We start from the raw sequence: 20,055 nt of genomic DNA, 5'->3' as shown, positions 1-20,055 counted from the left end.
AAATATGATCTATTTGCAACTCCAATAGACACTCGGGAATTGATCATAGAGAACTGAAAAGAATATTTTTGTCCAGCCCCAAGCTTCACTATCGAAAATCAACTTTTAGGATTCCGTGGATGTTGTGCTCTTAGAATGTATAATCACAACCAACCTAGCAAGTACGGACTTAAGATTGTCATGATGTGCGACGTTGGAACAAAGTACATGGTGAATGCAATGCCATATTTGGGAAAGGCGACAAGGACTGACAGATTTCCACTAGGACCATACAATGTGCAAGAGCTCACAAGACCTATCTGGGGGACAAATAGAAATGTCACGACTGACAACTGGTTTACATCGATTCTGTTTGCAGCAGAACTACTGAAAGAACCGTATCGACTGACTACAGTTGGTACAGTACGAAAAAACAAGAGAGAAATTCCGGAAGAGCTGCTTGTAAGCAAAGGGAGAATCACAGGAACCTCAATGTTCTGTTTCGATCGGGATCTGACTCTAGTGTCTTATCTTCCTAAGCCATCAAAAATGGTCCTGCTTCTGTCAACTTGCAATGAGGGTACCAGTATCACGTATCCAAGCAAGAAGCCTGATATCATTGAGTACTACAATAACACCAAAGGCAGTGTAGACACATTTGACCAAATGTGTAGTTCAATGTCAGCGGCTCGGAAGACCAACAGGTGGCCCATGTGCATGTTTTATGGGCTGATCAACATCGCGTGTATCAACAGCTATGTCATCTACTCCTTCAATATCTCCAAATCTGGTGGAAGACCACTTTCACGAAAGGATTTCATGAATGTTCTATTCAAAGAGTTGACCCAGCCGCATATGACCACTCGCTTAGAAACCCCCACTTTGCAGCGCTCGATCAGACTCGATAACAGTCAAACAATGGAGGTGACAGGTGAAATACATTCAGGAACGTCTGTGGAAGGGAGAAGAACGACCTGCAACCTTTGCCCAGCGCACATTCGCCGAATGACTACCAATTTTTGCAACCACTGCAAAAAACCGTTCTATGGTGAACACCGTACGAAGTCATGCATATCAGGTGACTCCAAGAAATAAAAGCAACCTTTTGTGCTGTGTAAAACATTATCTGCAGATCTGTTTTCGATAAGTCCCACTTGCTTTTAAAATATAGTTCAGTGATGAGTTTTAAAAGTCAATGTTTCTGCAAGTAGTATTTTTTACGAAAGCTTACCATCTACGTAACTTTTTGGGAAGCTTACCTTTCTAGGGTTAAAATTCTGTGTGTTGTAATTGCTTTTTTTTGTTTTTGTCCCTATTCGACTCTTGTGCCAGAAGATGCCACATCTCCCCATGTTATTATATAGTATTTTTGTGGAATATCAATAATTAAATACGGTTTATTTTTTAAATAATATTCATATATACTAAATATCAGTATTGAGCATGACGAGATCGCAGTTACAGTTAAAACCAACAGCAAATTGAAAACTTTTCTTTAATTATGATCTAAACCGTGTGCATTTATGCCGCATTTGGTGACAGTGTTCCTTAAATAAGCTTAAGAATATATTTATATTTTGTAGTGATCTCATTTGAGAGTTAGCGCTGTACTATTCCTAATTTTAATGTATTAAAATATTATAGATGTAATATTTCAGTCGTAAGGTTTATAGGAATTTGATAGGGAAACATGGAAATAAGGTCGTGCAAAACGCATATCCTCGGCATTATGTTCTACGAACTTCCAATCCACACACTATACGTATATATTTTTCTTAGTTTTTTTTTGTATACCGGTATTATGATTATCATGATTTTTATAACGATAATTAGTAAAAACCCTTTATTTAGGAAACTTTCTGACCGTGCATCGAAAGAATTTATTCAGCACTTTTATGCAAAATTTCTTGAAGGAGTTTAACAAAAAAAAAAACGGCAATTTGTGAAACATGACTTTACGATATTTTTCTTCATTTCAAATAATTTTTATAAGGTAGAGTTACGAGATCCAGGCGATTTAGGTTGGATTTAATTTCAAAAATTTTATACTTGGGTACTTTTGGATAAATATTTTAATAGGTTGCATATTGCCCTCCTTTTGCTTTCTAGGCAAAAGGTCATTGCCTATTCAGGCCTAGTGCGTATAAGGGCGTAAAGACATTTCTTTTATTAATTTCTTTCCCTTCTTTCTTCTTACTGCTAAATATTACCCAAATTATAATTTTCTTCATTGGCTTGTTCTTGTAGAGGCTTATTTAAAAATCCTTTACTACGCTTGAGTTTTTTGTGGGAAATCATTAAGTCAAGATCTATTTAAATCAAAACACTATTTCCTTATTATCGAGATCTAGAGGTAGTTTGCCTATTTCAGCCGTAGTCATTATTTGAAAAGCTATGGGTGGCTTGTAAATGATCAACTATTTAGTTATGCCATACTCGTGAAGTGCATATTCTGTGATTAATTTTACTTCGATATATATACTTGGTGCATCTCGGTTATTTTCAGTTTAAATATAATTTGCCTTAAGATAATCTTAAATTTTGTACTTTTAAATACTATTTTGCGACAATATAAGTTTGTCATTAATGCTAATTGTGTTATTACTATTAACATATGATGCAAGCTTTGGACAAGGCGAGTGCTTTACTTGTCTTAAAAGGTATGTGAAATTATTAATTATCATGGTTTTCTTTTGTATTTTAAACTTTTCTTAATGAACACATTATTTTGCTTTAAACCCATAAGAAGAAACTGTGTTCCGGCTGTATTTCGTTAGTCGCGAAGAGCTTGCTCTTTTCGTGCTCTGGACAATCAGCAGAATCTTCCTTCTGGCTGTTTTTTTTTCACATTCTCATGTACTGGGTTTTTAATTGTCGATTTTTGAAGCAAAACATTATTTTATAAGGGAATTAAACGAAAGCTTTTTTTTAAGATAGATATTTCTGTCTGTACAAGTTTCTTTTTTCATTTTCGAATGTTTAAAAGCTGTTACCAAAGATACAGTTTGGTTCTCCAGCCACGAGACATGAAGGGATGTATTTGCTAGAACTCTTGTTTTGGAGATTCTTATAAATAGGGGAAGTTTTCCCTCTCACTTATGGAATTGATTAACTGTTGTCGCAACTGGTCACCTCTGTCGATAAGATGCTGCAACTTGTTTTAACTGGTGTGCCTATTATCGGTCTTTTGGCATATACTTCTGAATGGAACTACTTGTTTGTATTTTATTAATCTAGGATAATCCTGCTTAATAATTTCACATTATTGTATGTTTATTTTTTATTAATTTACAGGATATTTTTTTCAGGTTATTTACTCTAATTAATATTTTTCTCTACTGGTTAAGGTTGCGGGTCAAATTTTGCAGCTTAAACGCGACAATTGTCCATTTATCTTAGTCGTGAATTTTGATTTTTTTTTTCATCCGTTAATCCTTTCTTGAATAAGATACGTACACGGAAAATCATCATGTGGGCCTTATATGAGTCTCCATGTTACGTTGACACATTTTGAGCCATATTTTCTTGTTTATCCAGGTTCCATTTTAGAACAATATCTGTTATTCTTGAGTTCCAAAGATATTAACATGTTTGTTCTTATGATCGGTTCTTCATATCATAAGAACAATATTGTGGTTGGTCGGATCAATAGCTATCTCCGTGTCATACGCCACTCAACTGCTCAATTTAAAAACAATTATATAGCGTATAACACCAAAACAGCCACTTAATTGTACTCTAGGTTGTACCTATATCCTTGGGCCAATTTCATTTTTATCTGTATATTCTACTTTTTCTTTTGTATCATTAGTTCAATTTCGCATTTTCTGTCATGAACACATTCCGTCTTATTTGTGACTCCATTTTACAATGTTTCGAGACTTTGATAACTAATTTATGTATTTTGGACTTATGGAAATCATTTTTCACAAAACCACCTACTTTGCAAGAATAATCTACGACTAGTTTCTTAATTACAAACATCAATTCACAAAACGACTTTATTTAAGGCAAGTGTTACACTTGACTTAATAGGTGTAAGGATCAATTTTGAATTTCACAGCAAAAATTATTTAAAAAAGGAAGTGATTACTAGGCTAATATTTAAAAATTTTCTCGTTGTTCTTATTTTCTGTAGGGTAGTTATTTTTTCTAGCTACACAATTTATTTTCGATAGTTACAATTTATTTTAAGAAAAATTTTCGCCAATTTTTTTTTGTTGAAACAATTGACAGGTTTTTGATGGCTATTCTGTCACCTGCCTATCGGCTTTACACCTCCTCCCGCTTTAGACAATCAGAGATTGCGCCACGTGGATCAAGGGTCAAAGTGTTGGTTACCAATTTGGTCCATGGTACAATCTTTCTCCCTTTACCAGCCAAAATATTTTTTTTGTCCTTTTTAATAGACAGAGTAATTAAAAGTAAAAAAATTAGCTGGCATTTGTTATTTTACGTTATTCTATGAATTTATGATTATATTTTTCAGTCTCTATGAGAAAGGCATCCTGATTTTCTAGATAAAGACGCGAAAATAAATTTATTGATTTGTCCTTAGTTTTTAGGAGTAATGGGCGTATAGTGAAACCATTTGTGTAAAATAGTTTCCCTGCACTGGCATTTTACACAGGGATAATCAAATGGCATGGATAATTTATGATGTTAAAAGCAAAAAAATGGTAATATCTTAGATAAAACCGCAAATACTCGCTGGTTTTCTTTAGATTTTGTGAGGTGGCTTAAAGTAAATTGTAGGGGTTTTCGAAATAGCTGAATTTGTTTTAAAACTCAAAAGAATACTCTCAGTTCCCGTTGGTCTATACTTTTTTATTTTACTGAGAAAAATGATATATTATTTACCGTTCATAACCACAGTTTTACGTATAGATTAAACGTCTACTTCTGTCACCAAGAATATAGAATTTTACGGGTAATTGTTTTCCATGAAAGAATTTTGCCAGACTTTTGAGTCCAAACTATTACTTTAAGAAATTAGTAATAGATTTTAAAACAATAGTAAAGCCTGTTTCTCTTGTCCTGATTGACAGAAACTCATTAGCTATAATTTGGTTAATTATTATATTTCTACTAGTTGCCAGATTATGCCTTAAATTATTATCGCGTTTATATACGTTCAATTTATTTCTTCACTGCTAATTTTTTTGCCAAGGATGTTTTTCGAACTAACAGAAAAATCTTAGCTGTTATTGGTACGACAACAACTTGTTTATAATTTTGTCAAATAAATACTCCAGGTTGTTTAGTATTTAAATAAATTCTTACAAAACGTCTGTGTACCTATTTTTGGTTATCTTTTGGGTAAAATAAAAATAATTACGTTGCTTGATTATTAGAGTATCTGAGGTTAGGAATCTCTTGTTCATTATAAATAGAATTTGTTGCATTTCTGAGGAAAAATAATATTAACTAGTTGATAAAGAAAAAGGCTTTCCAGCGCATTGGAAGATCAGGACTACTAGCGTTGCGAGCATAAGGGGGAAATTCTCGGACGGGATATACTAAGGACGCCTTTTTTTAGAAATATTGCAAAAATAGAAATATTTGAGGAAGTATTACGTGTTTCCTGCTCCTTGTGTTTTATTAAGGGCCAATCTGCGTGCTATCATGCATAGCAAACGTCGGGGCAAGGAAATACTACCATATTTATAGGAACGCTTGTTACATTAAAGGTATTGTTGATTTAATTGGTTCAAGCATACGATTTCTGAGAAAATTGTATAAGAATACATAGGAGTCAGGGAGTTTTAACCAAACTTTTATGATGACACTTACCACTTGAACAACTGTATGTAAAACCTTTTTAATAACAATAATATTTTGAGAGCTCTGGTCAACTCTCAGTCAATTTTTTATACTCTTAAGTTTTTTTTTGAAAATTAAGGTTTATTTGCTATTCAATATATCGTTAATTGGACAATTTATCCATAACTAGCAAAGTTTTTATTTGTAGTTTAACGTGTTTTCGCACGACTTATTTGATTACCGTCATATATATTTTTTGCAAAGTTAATTATACTCTAGCTACAAAAAAATTATTTTTTTTAAAAGGTGAAATATTAAGCTATAAATTTTACATTTGTGGTCTCTAAGTGGCGGTAGTGGTAGATATTTTCTTAGTTTTTTTAATCCGGCTGTAACAGTTGTGCTTTGGGCGTTTCATTTGGTAGAGTAAATTCTAAGGAGCATTGGCCAGTTAGATTATTTACTTGAGTAGTGGGGCATTCGGTTTCGGGAGTCGCACTATTCAAGGTGGAGGAGTTTTGTTGTGCAGATTCCGCTTGAAGGTCTTTAAGTGGATACTGTACTTGATTGGGGACCGTGAAATATGGGGGTTGTGGTGATCCTTCGTTATATTTGATTCCAAGAATACTTTCCAATTGTGGGTTGAATGTTAAATTGACTTCAACTGTAAATGAGGTTTCTACCGATTTCTCCAAGTTTTAACAAAATTCCCTCTGTTTTGTAATTCTTTAGTGATTTCCGTTTTGTTTTCTTCCAGTTGTCTATCTAAGCTTTCCTGTATGAGTTTAATTATTTCTTTTTGTCCCTTTAAGGGGTCGTATTTATGCTGTAGGCTTAGGAGTTTGACTTGTTCAGGTACTAGTGCTTCTTGCACCGCTGCTGTTGCAGTTAACACTGTATTGGTTCTATAATCTTCCACTTTTTAACCGATTTCTTGCATATTATTATATAAGCCTTGTAGTTTTGAGAGCTTATCAAAGTAATTGTATCCACTGATAAACGTAGCGTCGCTTAATGATTCCATTTCATTTTGGATTTTTACGGCCTGTTCTTTGACTTCCATAAACTCAGTCTCGATTAGCTTATTTATTTTTTTTAGCTACAAGAATCTCATTTATTTTCTTGTTTATTTTTTCTTTAGATGCCTTGACCTTACAAAGGGATTCAAGTGTAACTTCTATCATTTTATCAATCTTTAGCCTCTCTTTTTTGATCGGTGCCGCAGCATCTATGAGCTTCGAGTGCCTCAGGAATAATTGGTCCATAGCTTTTCTGTTAGCAACAGGATAGCACCAGATTCTTAAGGGGAAGGTCGAACAATTCTTGCTCGTGGGCTTGTAATCTCAGGGGTTTCTGTCAAATCGATATTCAGGTTATCTGTAAAGGTTAATTGTTAGTTTCGTTTTATTATTTTTTTTCAATTTCTTATCCAAACAATTTTGTTTTATATATTTTGGTATGTTTATCATCTTCAAATTTGTATTAACAATATTTTATGAGTTTTTAAGTATTTAGTTTCTAGACGTATTTCCATTTATCTGGTTTTTAGATTACTCTACCAGGCTTCGTGTTAACTTCCTCCTCGCTTTCTTGAGGTTTATTCGTTTTAGGCTTTCCCATTAATATTAGATCAAACATTTGCTTCAATAGGAATTTCTGACCTTTTAATTTAACTTCCTTCTCAAGGCCCGCAGCTGTAGTTAGTTTTCGTCTCCGTGTGTCGGGGTTCCTCAGGGGCTGATGCATCGTCTGATCCAGTGGAGCTGGTCTCAGAAGACTCATCATTAGGGCTTTTGGGGGTGGTCCTCTGCAATTTTGGGGTGTCACTGGCCTGCCCTTCATATATTTCTTCTCCTCTGGAGGGAGAAGGTTTATTTTCTGGGTCCTCATGTTGAATTCTTGACTCGGGAGAGTTAAAATATTCTTGAGATCTTTGGGAAGAGTCAATTGTCTTCGCGGGGTGCCTTCATTAATTAAATGCCATGTCCTCAGGGGGGTGGGGTATTTTTTGCACCATGGTCGCTCTTCAGGAGGACCATTCCTTGGGCTTAACTTTGAACACTGTTATATCGTGATATTTTCCTGGATTGGCATCTTCAGGTGTCTGTGGATTCCAGGATAATGTGTTTTGCCTTGTTTTTACAGGAAAGTTGATTATATCCATAGCTTTTCTCAAGTTTTTTCTTGTTTGGGTCTTTGGCCGGAGTTTTCTTTATTTTGTTACCAGGGGTTTCTATGGCTCTATTTAATTCATCCTGTAATGACAGGGGTCTCTCTATTGGGGTTGATGGTGATACCATATCATCTGGAAATCTTTTGGAGGGACAAGGGGTAGAAATTTTATAAGGAAAGAATTTGGTTTTTGGGGATAGCGAATAATCTAATTCTTCTGAACTTTCTGAGGATGAACTTTTTTACTCCTTGGTTTTTTTATTCTCATTGGTATTAGGGACTTTCTTTCAGGAACAACTAAATTTTTCATAGCTAAGAATTCCTCGAAGTTTTCTTCATCAGTATCATTTTCGAAATAATCTTGTCTGAAATTAATAGGTTTTAATTCGGCCAACCTCGATCGAGGTGGTTCGTCTTCTGCGTCTGATGAATCGGTAGGCGTGAATTGCGAAACCCATCTTTATGGAAATTTTGTCTCTTTTTATTCGACTAACGTGTATTTTATAGATTCTTCCGGTATCGGGGTTTGCCATTTTAAAGGTAAAACCGTTATCGTACTTTTCTTGATTATTGTATACAGTCCAGAGTATTTATTGGAAAGTTTTTTTCCTTCTGTTTTAGCTTCACTCTTTAGGTGGACGCAGTCTCCTATCTTGAAATCTATTTCTCCCTTAATTTTTGGTAGGTTTCTTAGCTCTTGACTTATTTTAGATTTTTCCAACTCTTGCCTAACTATCTTGTAAGTTTTCCTCATTCTATTTATGAATTCTTGTTTGTTATCTTTTGTGCTATTATAATATTGCCTGGACTCAATGATTTCTTCATAAGTTATTCTGAAGTTACGGCCATACAGTAAATAAAAGGGATTTTCTTTAGTTGTCTCCAAATAGGCACTGTTGATTACATTGGTTAGATATGGTAGGAATTTATCCAAGTCGTTCCTATTATCTTTTGTATAAACGCTTAAGACGTTCGAAAATATTTCATGCCTATTTTCTATCTTACCATTGGCTTGAGGTTGGTATGGAGATGTCACCAATTTCTCTGCATTAAGAAAACTCATTAAATCTTTTGTTATCTTGGAAACAAAATTATTTCAGTTATTACTGAAGTGCTATGAATATTTCTGAATTGCTATGAATATATATATATATATATATATATATATATATATATATATATATATATATATATATATATATATATATATATATATATATATATATATATATATATATATATATATATATATATATATATATATATATATATATATATATATATATATATATATATATATATATATATATATATATATATATATATATATATATATATATATATATATATATATATATATATATATATATATATATATATGTATTAAAACTATGGGGCAACATTAATACTTAAAACAAACAGGAATTAAATTAAACAAGTAAATTTAAACTTAAATTAAAAGGGAATTTCGACTACAATCGACACATTATTCGTTTTTCTTGCTGATTCTAAGGTTTTAATTATTTACCCCGCGGAAAATCCCCCCACTGAAAAAATTGGAAGGTACCCCTCCCCCTCACAAAAAATTCCCCGCAGAAAATACTCTCCCGCGCAAAATACTCCCGCGGAAAATACCTTGTGTGGAAAGTATCCCCGCGGAAAATACCTTCAGAAAATATCCCCCCCCCTGCCGGAGGAAAATACCCCCTCGACACACACATTTTTTTTTATTGTTTGTTTCTACTATGCTTTCCTTTCTTTTGGTTACCTCATAATTAATATATAGTCTCCAATTAGCCTTGATACAGGGTTACTAAAATTGTTCAAGCATTAGAAGTTGTAAAAGTAGGCCTAGATATTTAAACAAATTACTTGGCTATCCCGAATTTGAGCAGAACATATTTTCAATAGAATTTCCTTCGCCTAACTAACAGCTTTGCAAGACTCTAAAAAGATCCAAAACTGCAGTTTGAAATATTACGCCCATTGTAAATATTACAGGGGTGAAGGGACCAGAATACTAATTGTGAGGGGAGTACTGACAAATACAATTCTTAGATAAAAAAGAAAAGAACTTAAATTTTACTCACCGAATGAAAGAAAAAATTTAAATGGTAAGAATTCCTGAAAAGATCAATTCCTTCAATATATTATGCTTTCAATCGTTAAGTATTAAATATTAATACAGTATGTTCAAAACCAAAATAGCAAAGAGAAAACAAAATTTAAAATTATTATTCAGCTTTCAAAACAATTCTCCCTCTTTAGAGGTTCAACTTTAAAACCCAAAATCCAACCGAGCGTTCAATATCTTAAAGCAAAATTCTTGTCTAATTTTGTCAAGATTGTCTTGACCACGAATGACATAAATGTAAGAATCCTAATAACATTTGGAATACTGCATTAGCATTGGTTTAACCTAAATGCAGGAAAATGATAGTTTCGTGAAAATGTGAAGAACCGTCTATACTTAAATTATATGTGTCTGGTTATTATACAAAGTAACACAGGAGGCGAAAATTAACAAACAAGAGAGTAGTGAAAAATCATTGTACGTAAAGAAATATTTGCTAGGGATAGTCACTAGGGGTGACACCGTGATTGGTTGATTTTCGGGGAAATTTCGGGGATTCGGGGAGCCAATTCTTTTTTCGGGGACACATAGATTTTCGGTTAAATCCCCGAAGATTCGGAGAAAGCGGAAGCCCTGAACGCAGCCACAGTGTCGCAATTTTTTTTTTCACCCGACGGCAACCCTGCTGAAATGAGTGGAAAATTTTAAACAGAACTGGATAAATAATATGATAGGCCTAGCCTGAACGGTTGGATAAATATCTTCTTTCTTAAGTATATATTTTTACTGTGTTTTATCCTGCTTAATCATTTGCAATTTCGGTAAAATTCTACTTCAGCTACTTTTGGTTATCTTGAAAAGGGGTTATGTTAGGAAAATGAAACCTTCATGGATAGGTATCAAGGCTAATGTGTGACTTGGGGAGGTATCTTGAAGTATCTATCCCTACTCCTTCTTACCTTAGAGGGTCCTAATCATTTAAGACTTTTAGAAATCTATGAGTTGTAGAAGTGAAGCCTTAAAAAATAGCTCTTCTGCTTAAATAAGTTACAACAACATGGTTTTCAACTTCACAACTTTGCTCAATCCCAAGTTATAAGGTTTTAAAGGTATGCAAATACATTTCCTGAATTTTGGAAATAAACTATTTATGTGTCTTAAAATTCTGCTCAAATAACTGAAATTGCATTTTCAGGGCTAAAGCCAGAGAAAAAGAAACTGACAACTGAAAATTAAGGTAAAATGTTGTTTTTCAAAATTTCAATGGGTATAGACCTGTCATGTAGGCAAATTTCATGACCCTCTAGAAGGAGAAGGAGTGGAGGTAGGTACTTCAAAATACCTTCCCGGGAAATACTTTAGCCTGTAGACTCATCCCTGAAAGTCTCATTTTCCTAACCTAACCCCTTCCCAAGATAGCCAAAAGTAGCTAAAGTAGAATTTTACCGCAATTTCAATTATTGTTCCTTAACTATTTACATTTTCAATTATTGTGCCTTATTAAAGCAGTGAGAATTTGGCTTGTAGGGTCAATATGAGTAACCTAGACCCCCAGTTGGGGGGTCCACCTATATCAGGTGCTTATCAGTCACCACCCTATATGATCATTCAATCAAACACCAGTGTTGGTGGACAATATGGAAGTAATGTTCAGTATGTTTCAGCCCTTATGTCATACAGCCAGTATCAGGCTCGCCATTTTTCTCAACAGGGGCAGTGGCAGCCCCATCAACAAGTTGTTCATGTGCCAGTGAATAGCTCTAATCGACAACTTAGTACAGCCAGCATCAGTGGCTACAATCTACCTGTCAATAACAGGTTCCAGGTTCTTGACAATAATAATGACTTCCCATCTTTACCAGCAGAATCTGATGAAGATATGTGAAGTGTTAATCCAATGTTGGCAGAAGGAATAATAGACAGTAGTGAGGATGGAAAAATTAGATTCCCAAGTCTGGGATTGAACCCTTCTTTGGGAAGGGAACGAGTAAGATCCCCTGGTGTAAGTACACAGAGCAAAAATAAAAAACAAGAAATGGAGTCAGTAGTTACAAAACATTGTGATATTCCTGTAAATGAATTGTTTCTGACAAGAGTAGAATTTGAAGCGATAGATAAGAATCAAAAATTAGTAGATGAATTTTCTATACTTAAATCACTAAAGGAGTGTGTTTCCCCCATCAGGTTTGAATTTGAATCAAATAGAGAAAGAAATATGCTGTCAGTTTATGTGAACACCATTGAAGAAGCAGAAAAAGTTCAAAAAATTCAATCAATAGGAGGTGTAAAAGTGAAAGCACTAGAAGAGGGATTATCAAGGGAGTGCCCTTGTACTTGAGTGATGAACAATTAAAAGAGTGCATAGAGTCATCAGTTCAGATCACTGAGGTTATACGGCAGAAGAGATACAATAGAGAGTCAAGGAAACTTGAAGATAGCTATGCTGTTATGGTGGTGTTTTCTAGCAATTACTTGCCACTTATTGTGTGGTGTTGTGGAAGGAAAAAGGAAGTTTTTGTATATAATCGTAGAATTCTTCAGTTTTTTAAATGCCAACATTATGGTTATCTACAAAAAAATTGTAAAGCAAATGACCCAGTTTGCTTAAGCTGTTCTGGAAAGCATGAGTCTGTGAATTGCCCTCTCAAAAACAGTGATTCTACAGAAAAAGTACAAACTTATAGATGTGCTAATTGCAAAGGCTGTCACTCCTCAACATCTAGGGAATGTCCTATCAGGCAACAAAATAGAAATGTATTACTGATGGCAGAAAAATACAACATGGGGTACAAGAGATCCCAGGTTGTGTACAGAACATACGCACCAACAGCCTGCAAATAATCCCTCAGCCACAGCTCATTGAATCAGAAAAGTAAAGATAATACATCAGCAGCAGATATTCTTATACCTATTATTTCAGCCCCGGCTATCACACCAGAGATTTTTCAAATACAGCACAGCAGTATAAAAAGCTGAATAGATCATTTATGCACAGTTATCTAAACTTTGACCAGTGCAAAATTAGACAGTCTCAAAATTAAAGGTGCTATTTTAAATTCTCACAACAATGAACAGAACAACTAATTATCTGAAGGTAATAACATGGAACTCACAATCATTTCTTAGAAATAACAAAGAAATCTTCCCAAATTGTATGGACGAGTAAAATGTTGACATCTTTTGTATACAAGAAACTTGGCTTCTGAATAAAATAGCTCCAAAAGTATATCCCTACCAAACTATAATGAAGGAAAGAAGCAGTGGTAATGGTGGTGGTGTAATGATAGAAATACATAAAAATATACATTTTGTTCCACTTACAATGCATTCTACGGACTCTATGAATGATAAAGGAAGAGGTAATTGGGTGCAATATATTCATCAAAGGTAAGAAACCTCTATATATAATTAATATTTATAATCCTTCAGGGAACAATGACATTGGTACCGAGTTACTTGCTTTAGTCAGTGAAATCCCAAGCAATTGTGATTATATTATTGTAGGAGACCTGAATGCTCATAGTAGTGTATGGTGCTACTGCCCAATTATAAACCAAGCTGGAACCAGTGTGGAATATTTACTCCTAAATAGCACATGTTGTTTATTGACTCCCAAAGGGTTAAGAACAAGGCATAATTCCCAGAGGTTAACATATACCACCATTGATCTTCAGTTTTGTAGCCCCAATATGCTACTAAAGCAAACATATCTGTTTTAGACTCTGCATCTTTTAAAGGCGACCATAATTGTATTTCAATTGAAGTAGCACACCACCTATCACCACAAAATGAAAAACAAACACCATCAAAACATAACTTGAATAAAGTGAAATGGAATGAATATACAATGAAATGCAGACAAACTGACATAAAGGAAATTGTAAGCCATGGTCTAAGTAGTGTTGACAGTATAAATATTTTCCAGCGTGAAATTTTAAAAATTGCAGACAGTACAGTGCCACAAATTGTTGGCAGGAACAAACATAAATGGTCTAAATGGTGGAATGAAAGTTGTGAACAAGCAAAAAAAAAATTTCAACAATCTTAAAAAGAAGTATAACCGTGTAATCTGTATTGAAAATCTCATAGAACTTAAGAAGGCTAGAGCCAGTTTTAGACGAACTATAGTTAAAGCAAAAGAAGAGTCATGGAAGAAGTTCCTTGATGGTCTTGACTTTCAAAAACCTTCCTCCAATGTTTTCAGATTTATAAAGTCAATGATGGGTACTCCACCAGCCTGCTCCAATCCTCCTCTATATTTGAATGGTCATGCACTAGTTACAGATGAAGAAAAATCTATGGCAGGATTGGAACTTCTTCAATGCACTGTTGGTTTCCACGACCCAGATTCTGAGGGAGATGAACGTACTATTTGGAAAATAAATCACATCAACAACCAGAGTAATGAAGAGCCTTATAATGATCTATTTAGAGTTGTTAAGCTGAATAGTGTGATATGTAGCTTGCCAGTTACTGCACTAGGTAATGATGGAATTTACCCCCATTTCATTAAAAATCTATCTGAGACTTGAGTAACAACTCTTTTGGACATCATAAATGATCAATGGTTCCATAACGAATTTCCTGAAATATGGAAAGAAGGCGTTGCAGTTATGCTACCCAAGTTTGGCAAGGACCTAACCAGTTTAAATAGCTATAGATTTATTACCCTGTTGCCAGTTATTGGTAAAGTTTATGAGAGACTTATAAAAAATAGAATAAATTACATCACAACAGAGAAAAAGAATTTGAATGATTTTCAATGTGGATTTGTCAAAGATCGTAGTACAATTGAAAACTTGGTAATGTTTCAAAAAACTGCACTGCATTGCCTCCAGAACAAATTGATTATGGTTGCAGTATTCTTAGATCTGAAGTGTGCCTTTGATAGGATTGTTCATAGAAAAATTCTTAATAATCTTATAGAAGCCAAATTTAAGGGAAGAATACTTGCAGTAATTTATAGTTTCTTAACCAAACATAATGTCAAGGTCAAAGTTGGAAAACACACTACAGTGGACCAAATAACACCTATGAGATCTGTTCCCCAAGGCTCTGCATTGGGTCCCGATTTATTTAATTATAGTGTCAATGACATACCCATAGATGATGGATCTATTCACCCATCTGTCTTTGCGGATGATATAGCTTTATGGGCCACAGGTAGAACAATTGAAGAAGTAAAAGATGATTTAAAAAGTTCACTTCGAGCTCTGGAAACCTGGGCCTGTGATGCTGACATTGAATTTTCCTTGGAAAAAACAGTAGCCATGTTAATCACAAATAAAAAGCTTGTGACAAAGCCAACATTGCTCCTTGATGGGCATCAAATTAAATTTGTTGAAGAGACTAAATTTCTGGGCTGCAAAATTGATTCTAAGTTATCTTGGATAAATCATGTTAATGATGTAAGCAGATCGTGCCAAAAAAGACTGAATGTGATGAAAATGCTTACTGGACCCAAACATGGAGTAAAAGCTCCTTTCCTTGTGGAGTTTTACTGCAAATATGTTCGTCCAAAAATTGAATACGGCTTGCAGATATATGGTCTGTCAGGGATTAGTTCTCTGAAAAAACTTGACGCAATCCAAAATTCAGCAATTCGGATTGCCTTTGGAGCCAGGAAAACAACGCCAACAAAATTTCTACACAGTGAAGCTGGAGTACCGTTAATTTTGACCCGTATGAAAATTCAAGCACTAAGTTATCTTCAAAAGGTTTGGATCAGTGACAATAATCCTATTAAAACCAGAATCATCAAGACTGGTAAAATGCTCACAAAAAATCCACCCAGGAAAAGGAATAAGCAGTATTGCATTGAATTTGCTCTTTCATTGCTAAATGATGAAGAGATTAGACTGAACCTTACAATAGCATTGAAGGCTCCTTCAGTGATACAAATCCCTCCTTGGACACTGAAATCCCTATCAGGAAGCACTGAATTTTCTGCAATCACAATACCACATGCACTTCATTTATTTAAGAGACTTACAGAATTCCTATATAAGTATCATATCCAGGTGTTCACTGATGGTTCACAAGATAGTCAGGGAGTCAGTTTGGCATGTTTAATACCAAATTTTCGAATAATTAAAAAGTATTGTCTCCCCCCTCTCTCTTCAATTTTTCAGGCAGAGTGCATTGCAATTCAAATTGCCGTCAATGTGATCAGAAGTTATTGCCAAAAGCATGAACCATATGTAATATTTTGTGACTCTAAGAGTGTTCTAACAGTAATTCTAAATTTCCATCTAAAAAAGAATAAAAGTTCTGAAATTTATAAATGTTACTCTATGTTGCTTTATTCATTGAATAGCGGCTGGTCAATATCTTTACAATGGTTGCCTGGTCCTGCTGGGATCCCGGGTAATAAGGTTGTGGACAAACTATCAAAAGAAGCCATATTGGATGGTGAGGTTTTAATGCCAGACACACCAAATGAAATTAGCCAGATTGCTAATATAATACAAAAGATAATAAGAAATGACCAATTATTGCTAAGTAATACAGCAACAATCAGAATTAGCAATGACAGCATGACCTCAGCCAAATCAAATCTTGGCATTTACCATCATCTTAACAGACACAGAGGAAGAGCTGCTTTTCGTACAAGATCAGGACATTGTGGCCCAGGAAGTTATATGGGGCGTTTTTATGGTGAAAATCCCAATTGCGAAATTTGTGGAATAAATGAAACATTGGAACATATTTTGTTCGATTGTCCATCATATGTAAAATATAGGAAAAAGATTAAGGACTTTTTTGAATTGTATGGTTTACCATTGCAGATAAATCATGCTACATGGAATAGTGAACATTCATTAACAATAATTAATCTCATATTGGATTTTTTGTCAAGGACTGATAATTTGTAAATATGTAGTGCCTATCTATAAAATTGTAAAAAATTCCGACTTTTTATTTGCAGCAGTCGGAAGTTTACTGCACATCGAAGAAAGATAAATAACACGAAATTTGGTCACAAGGTCCTTGAAGACGTGAGGTGACCTCAACTCAACTCAATGATAGGCCTAGCCTTATCTGTAAATGTATAACATTTAAAGATGAAGTCTCTGTGTAAGTAATAAATAATCCGTATTGGTTTTGTTTCAAGAAATAATTAAATTCAATAGGCCTATCCAAGATGCACAAAGTAGTTTAGGTTTTAAATGGTAGATGTAGGCTACTAGCCTAGTTAAATTGTTTCTGGGCTTTTTAACGTCACCTAAATTTTTAACTTCCTGAACAGGCAACTATTTGGCTGTCTAGGGTAGGCTATTCTACTGTTTAAATGAGGGTAAATTTCTAGGTGGCACTGTAGGCTAATTTAGCTAAGATGAAAGTGAAAATGTCATTTGATGCCTTTGATTATGCTCTTTTTTAATTCAGTAATTGCATCTGGGGGTATTTTCATCTTGAGTCCTTTAGGGGCCCCAAATGTATTTCATTTTTGTAGCCACCCAAAGAAGTTATGAACTCTAGTTGGTAAAGTTCTATGAAATCATATTATTGAGTTAAGACAAAAGTGAACACACCATTCAATGCCTTTTTTTATGCTGATTACAAATATAATAAGCATTTCTATCGGAAATGAATTTCAGCCCCCCCCCCCCTATATATGCCAATTCAGGGTTAAGTTAGGTTAGGTATAGCCTATATAGGGGGGGGGGCTGAATTCATTTCCGATAGAAATGCTTATTATATTCATAATCAGCATAAATAAGGTGTTGAATGGTGTCTTCACTTTATTCCTAACTCAATAATATGATTTCATAGAACTTTACCCACTAGTTAAGTTATTGAAAAGTGGTTAAAAACATCACTAGTTTATAAATAAGTTGTTCAAGAGTAATATATTCCAAAAATATGTATTTATAGTAATTTAAACCTCATTTATTAGGCAACTCAAATATAAATTGTTTTCCTATATCAAGTTTTTCAAATGCTGTCAACAAAAATAGCACTGAATTTTGCAATTCAAAACTTTGCCATCAACAATTCAGGGTATATATTTGCACAATAGGGGAGTAGGGGTGTTTAAATTTCAGGGTTCCTTTGTGGTGGGCCATATAATTTAGCTAGGATAAAAGTAAAAACATCATTTGATGCTTTTTTAATGCTCTTTTTATCTTTTTTATGCTTTTTTGAAGTAATTATTGAACTATGAAAAAGCATAAAAAAGGCATCCAATGACATTTTCACTTTCATCTTAGCTAAATTATAGTCCCACCTAAAAAAATACCTAATTTTCTCTTAACTTTACATTTTTACTTGTTCCCTGTCTAGTTTTTCAAAATAGATAAAGGCCTAGAATATTTCTCTTCACAAGGTGACATGCTAGAACAAAAGAGAGAGAATTTTTATTTTTGTGTTTTGGACAATTGATCCCCAGTTCCCCTTTCCCCCTAATGGTCTTCATAGGCCTAGGCTATTCAATCAAAGTGATATAATAGTTGACTAAATCATATACAAGAATGGATAAAATTGAAGAAACAAAGGAAATATGGTCAACCAATATCTGCTGTAAATTATTAAGAAAAAATTTAAATCCAGTCAATTATAAAGAATTTTAATGTACAATCAGGTTCTTGAGAAGGAATCATCATATAACCATTAACTGAATCAACATTGTACAAATTCAACTCTACTAACAGGAAATGCATTGGAAATATATAGCTTGGGCTTTATGTTATGATTTTAAGATTCTTAAAGGTTAAGATTTAAAACTAATTTTAATATTTTTAGGTTTTTAATGTTCTTGAAATTTTTTAAATTTGCAAACTAAAGAGGGTTAGGGAGTAAAGTAAAGCATAACTCTTTAGGAATGATGTTAGTAATTTTTTTTTGATTACTTAAAGTTGTTTTCAAAATTCAATAGTGTTTTCTTCTGATGACACTGAACTCTACATTAACACCTTATTTCACTCTGAGAAGGATTAGTTCTGTTTTGGCACCAAATAATTAAATATTACAATTTTAACCCATAAATGTTACAATTTTAGGTTGTTTTTTTGCCCTCAGGACATGCCACACAGGGCACTTAGCACATATCAGTCTTGAATTAACCCATCAAAAATGGTTTTTTTGTGACTGGTTTTCTTGTAAAAGCCCATATAATGCCCAATTACCAAATTTTGAGACAGCCATTTTGTTCAAAAATAGTCCAAAGGTCATATAACTGTGCCCCATTGTTAAGGGGACAGCGTTTCTCCCCTTCCAGCTTCTAAGGCAAGGGCTTTAAGCTTTGCAAGTTGTCTATTGTTAAGATATAAAGTATTTATGGGAAGAGTGGTCTTATTAACTTTTTATTGAGGCTTATTAAAGTGGACATCAAAAGTCCTAATGCCCTTTTTAAGATTCTAAAGTGATCAGAGGACAACCACCCCTACCCATGCCCTTCCCCACTTTTTTTGGGAAGGGGGAAATGGTTAAAAGGGTATATTTTGATTCCAAAACATCCTAACTTTTTGAACATTAAGGTAAATATATAATTAGCTGTAGGGTAAAGTTACTGATGATTCAACAGTTTTTGTAAAACAGCACTTTTTCTACTCCAGAAGGCTTAATTTAATGACTTTTGCTTTGAAAAGGGTTTCAGTATGTAGAAAAAATATCTAAAAATCTAACTGTTTCATTTGAAATTTACAGTTTTATCAGAGAAGGGTACAAAACTCCAATTTTCTTAAATTGGAATGTTTTCACCTATAAATTCAACAGATAAAAAAAGTTACCTGTTTTTGGTTTAAGTTGGAACCCTATTTGACACATGTCAAAATACTTCAGGAATACTTGCAGGCAGATCCTGGTGGATTTGACATGCCTATTCTTTTTATTTTATTGAATTGTTTCTCTTCAACTTTGTCAAATGTATAAATGTATAAAATACTATTCAGATAGTGGAAGCAAAATACTAAAAAATTGCTTCAATTATAGGGACAAAATTGGAAAATAATATAGAGTGTAATTGTGTGACCTCAGTCTCTATAATATATTGTGTGATATAGGCTAATAGTCGGATATAGGTCTCTTCATAAGTGCTACCTAGAAAAGCCCACTTTGTCTCAGCC

General features: G+C 33.9%; 1 protein-coding gene across 1 annotated transcript in view; it reads left to right on the top strand.

The window, feature by feature from the left end:
• LOC148944080 (uncharacterized) overlaps window positions 1–20,055 on the top strand; it is a 152,467-nt gene that overhangs the window by 25,212 nt on the left and 107,200 nt on the right. Inside the window, exon 2 of the mRNA XM_089100790.1 lies at window positions 16,917–17,065. Coding sequence (XP_088956916.1) covers window positions 17,053–17,065 — 13 coding nt within the window. The 5' untranslated portion in view covers window positions 16,917–17,052. The remainder of the gene's footprint in view (window positions 1–16,916; window positions 17,066–20,055) is intronic.

The sequence above is a fragment of the Artemia sp. Qi Xiang Cuo genome, chromosome 14, assembly GCF_049724085.1.
Source record: "Artemia sp. Qi Xiang Cuo chromosome 14, ASM4972408v1, whole genome shotgun sequence".
NCBI lineage: Eukaryota > Metazoa > Arthropoda > Branchiopoda > Anostraca > Artemiidae > Artemia > Artemia sp. Qi Xiang Cuo.
This window is presented reverse-complemented; position numbering and strand designations above follow the sequence as displayed.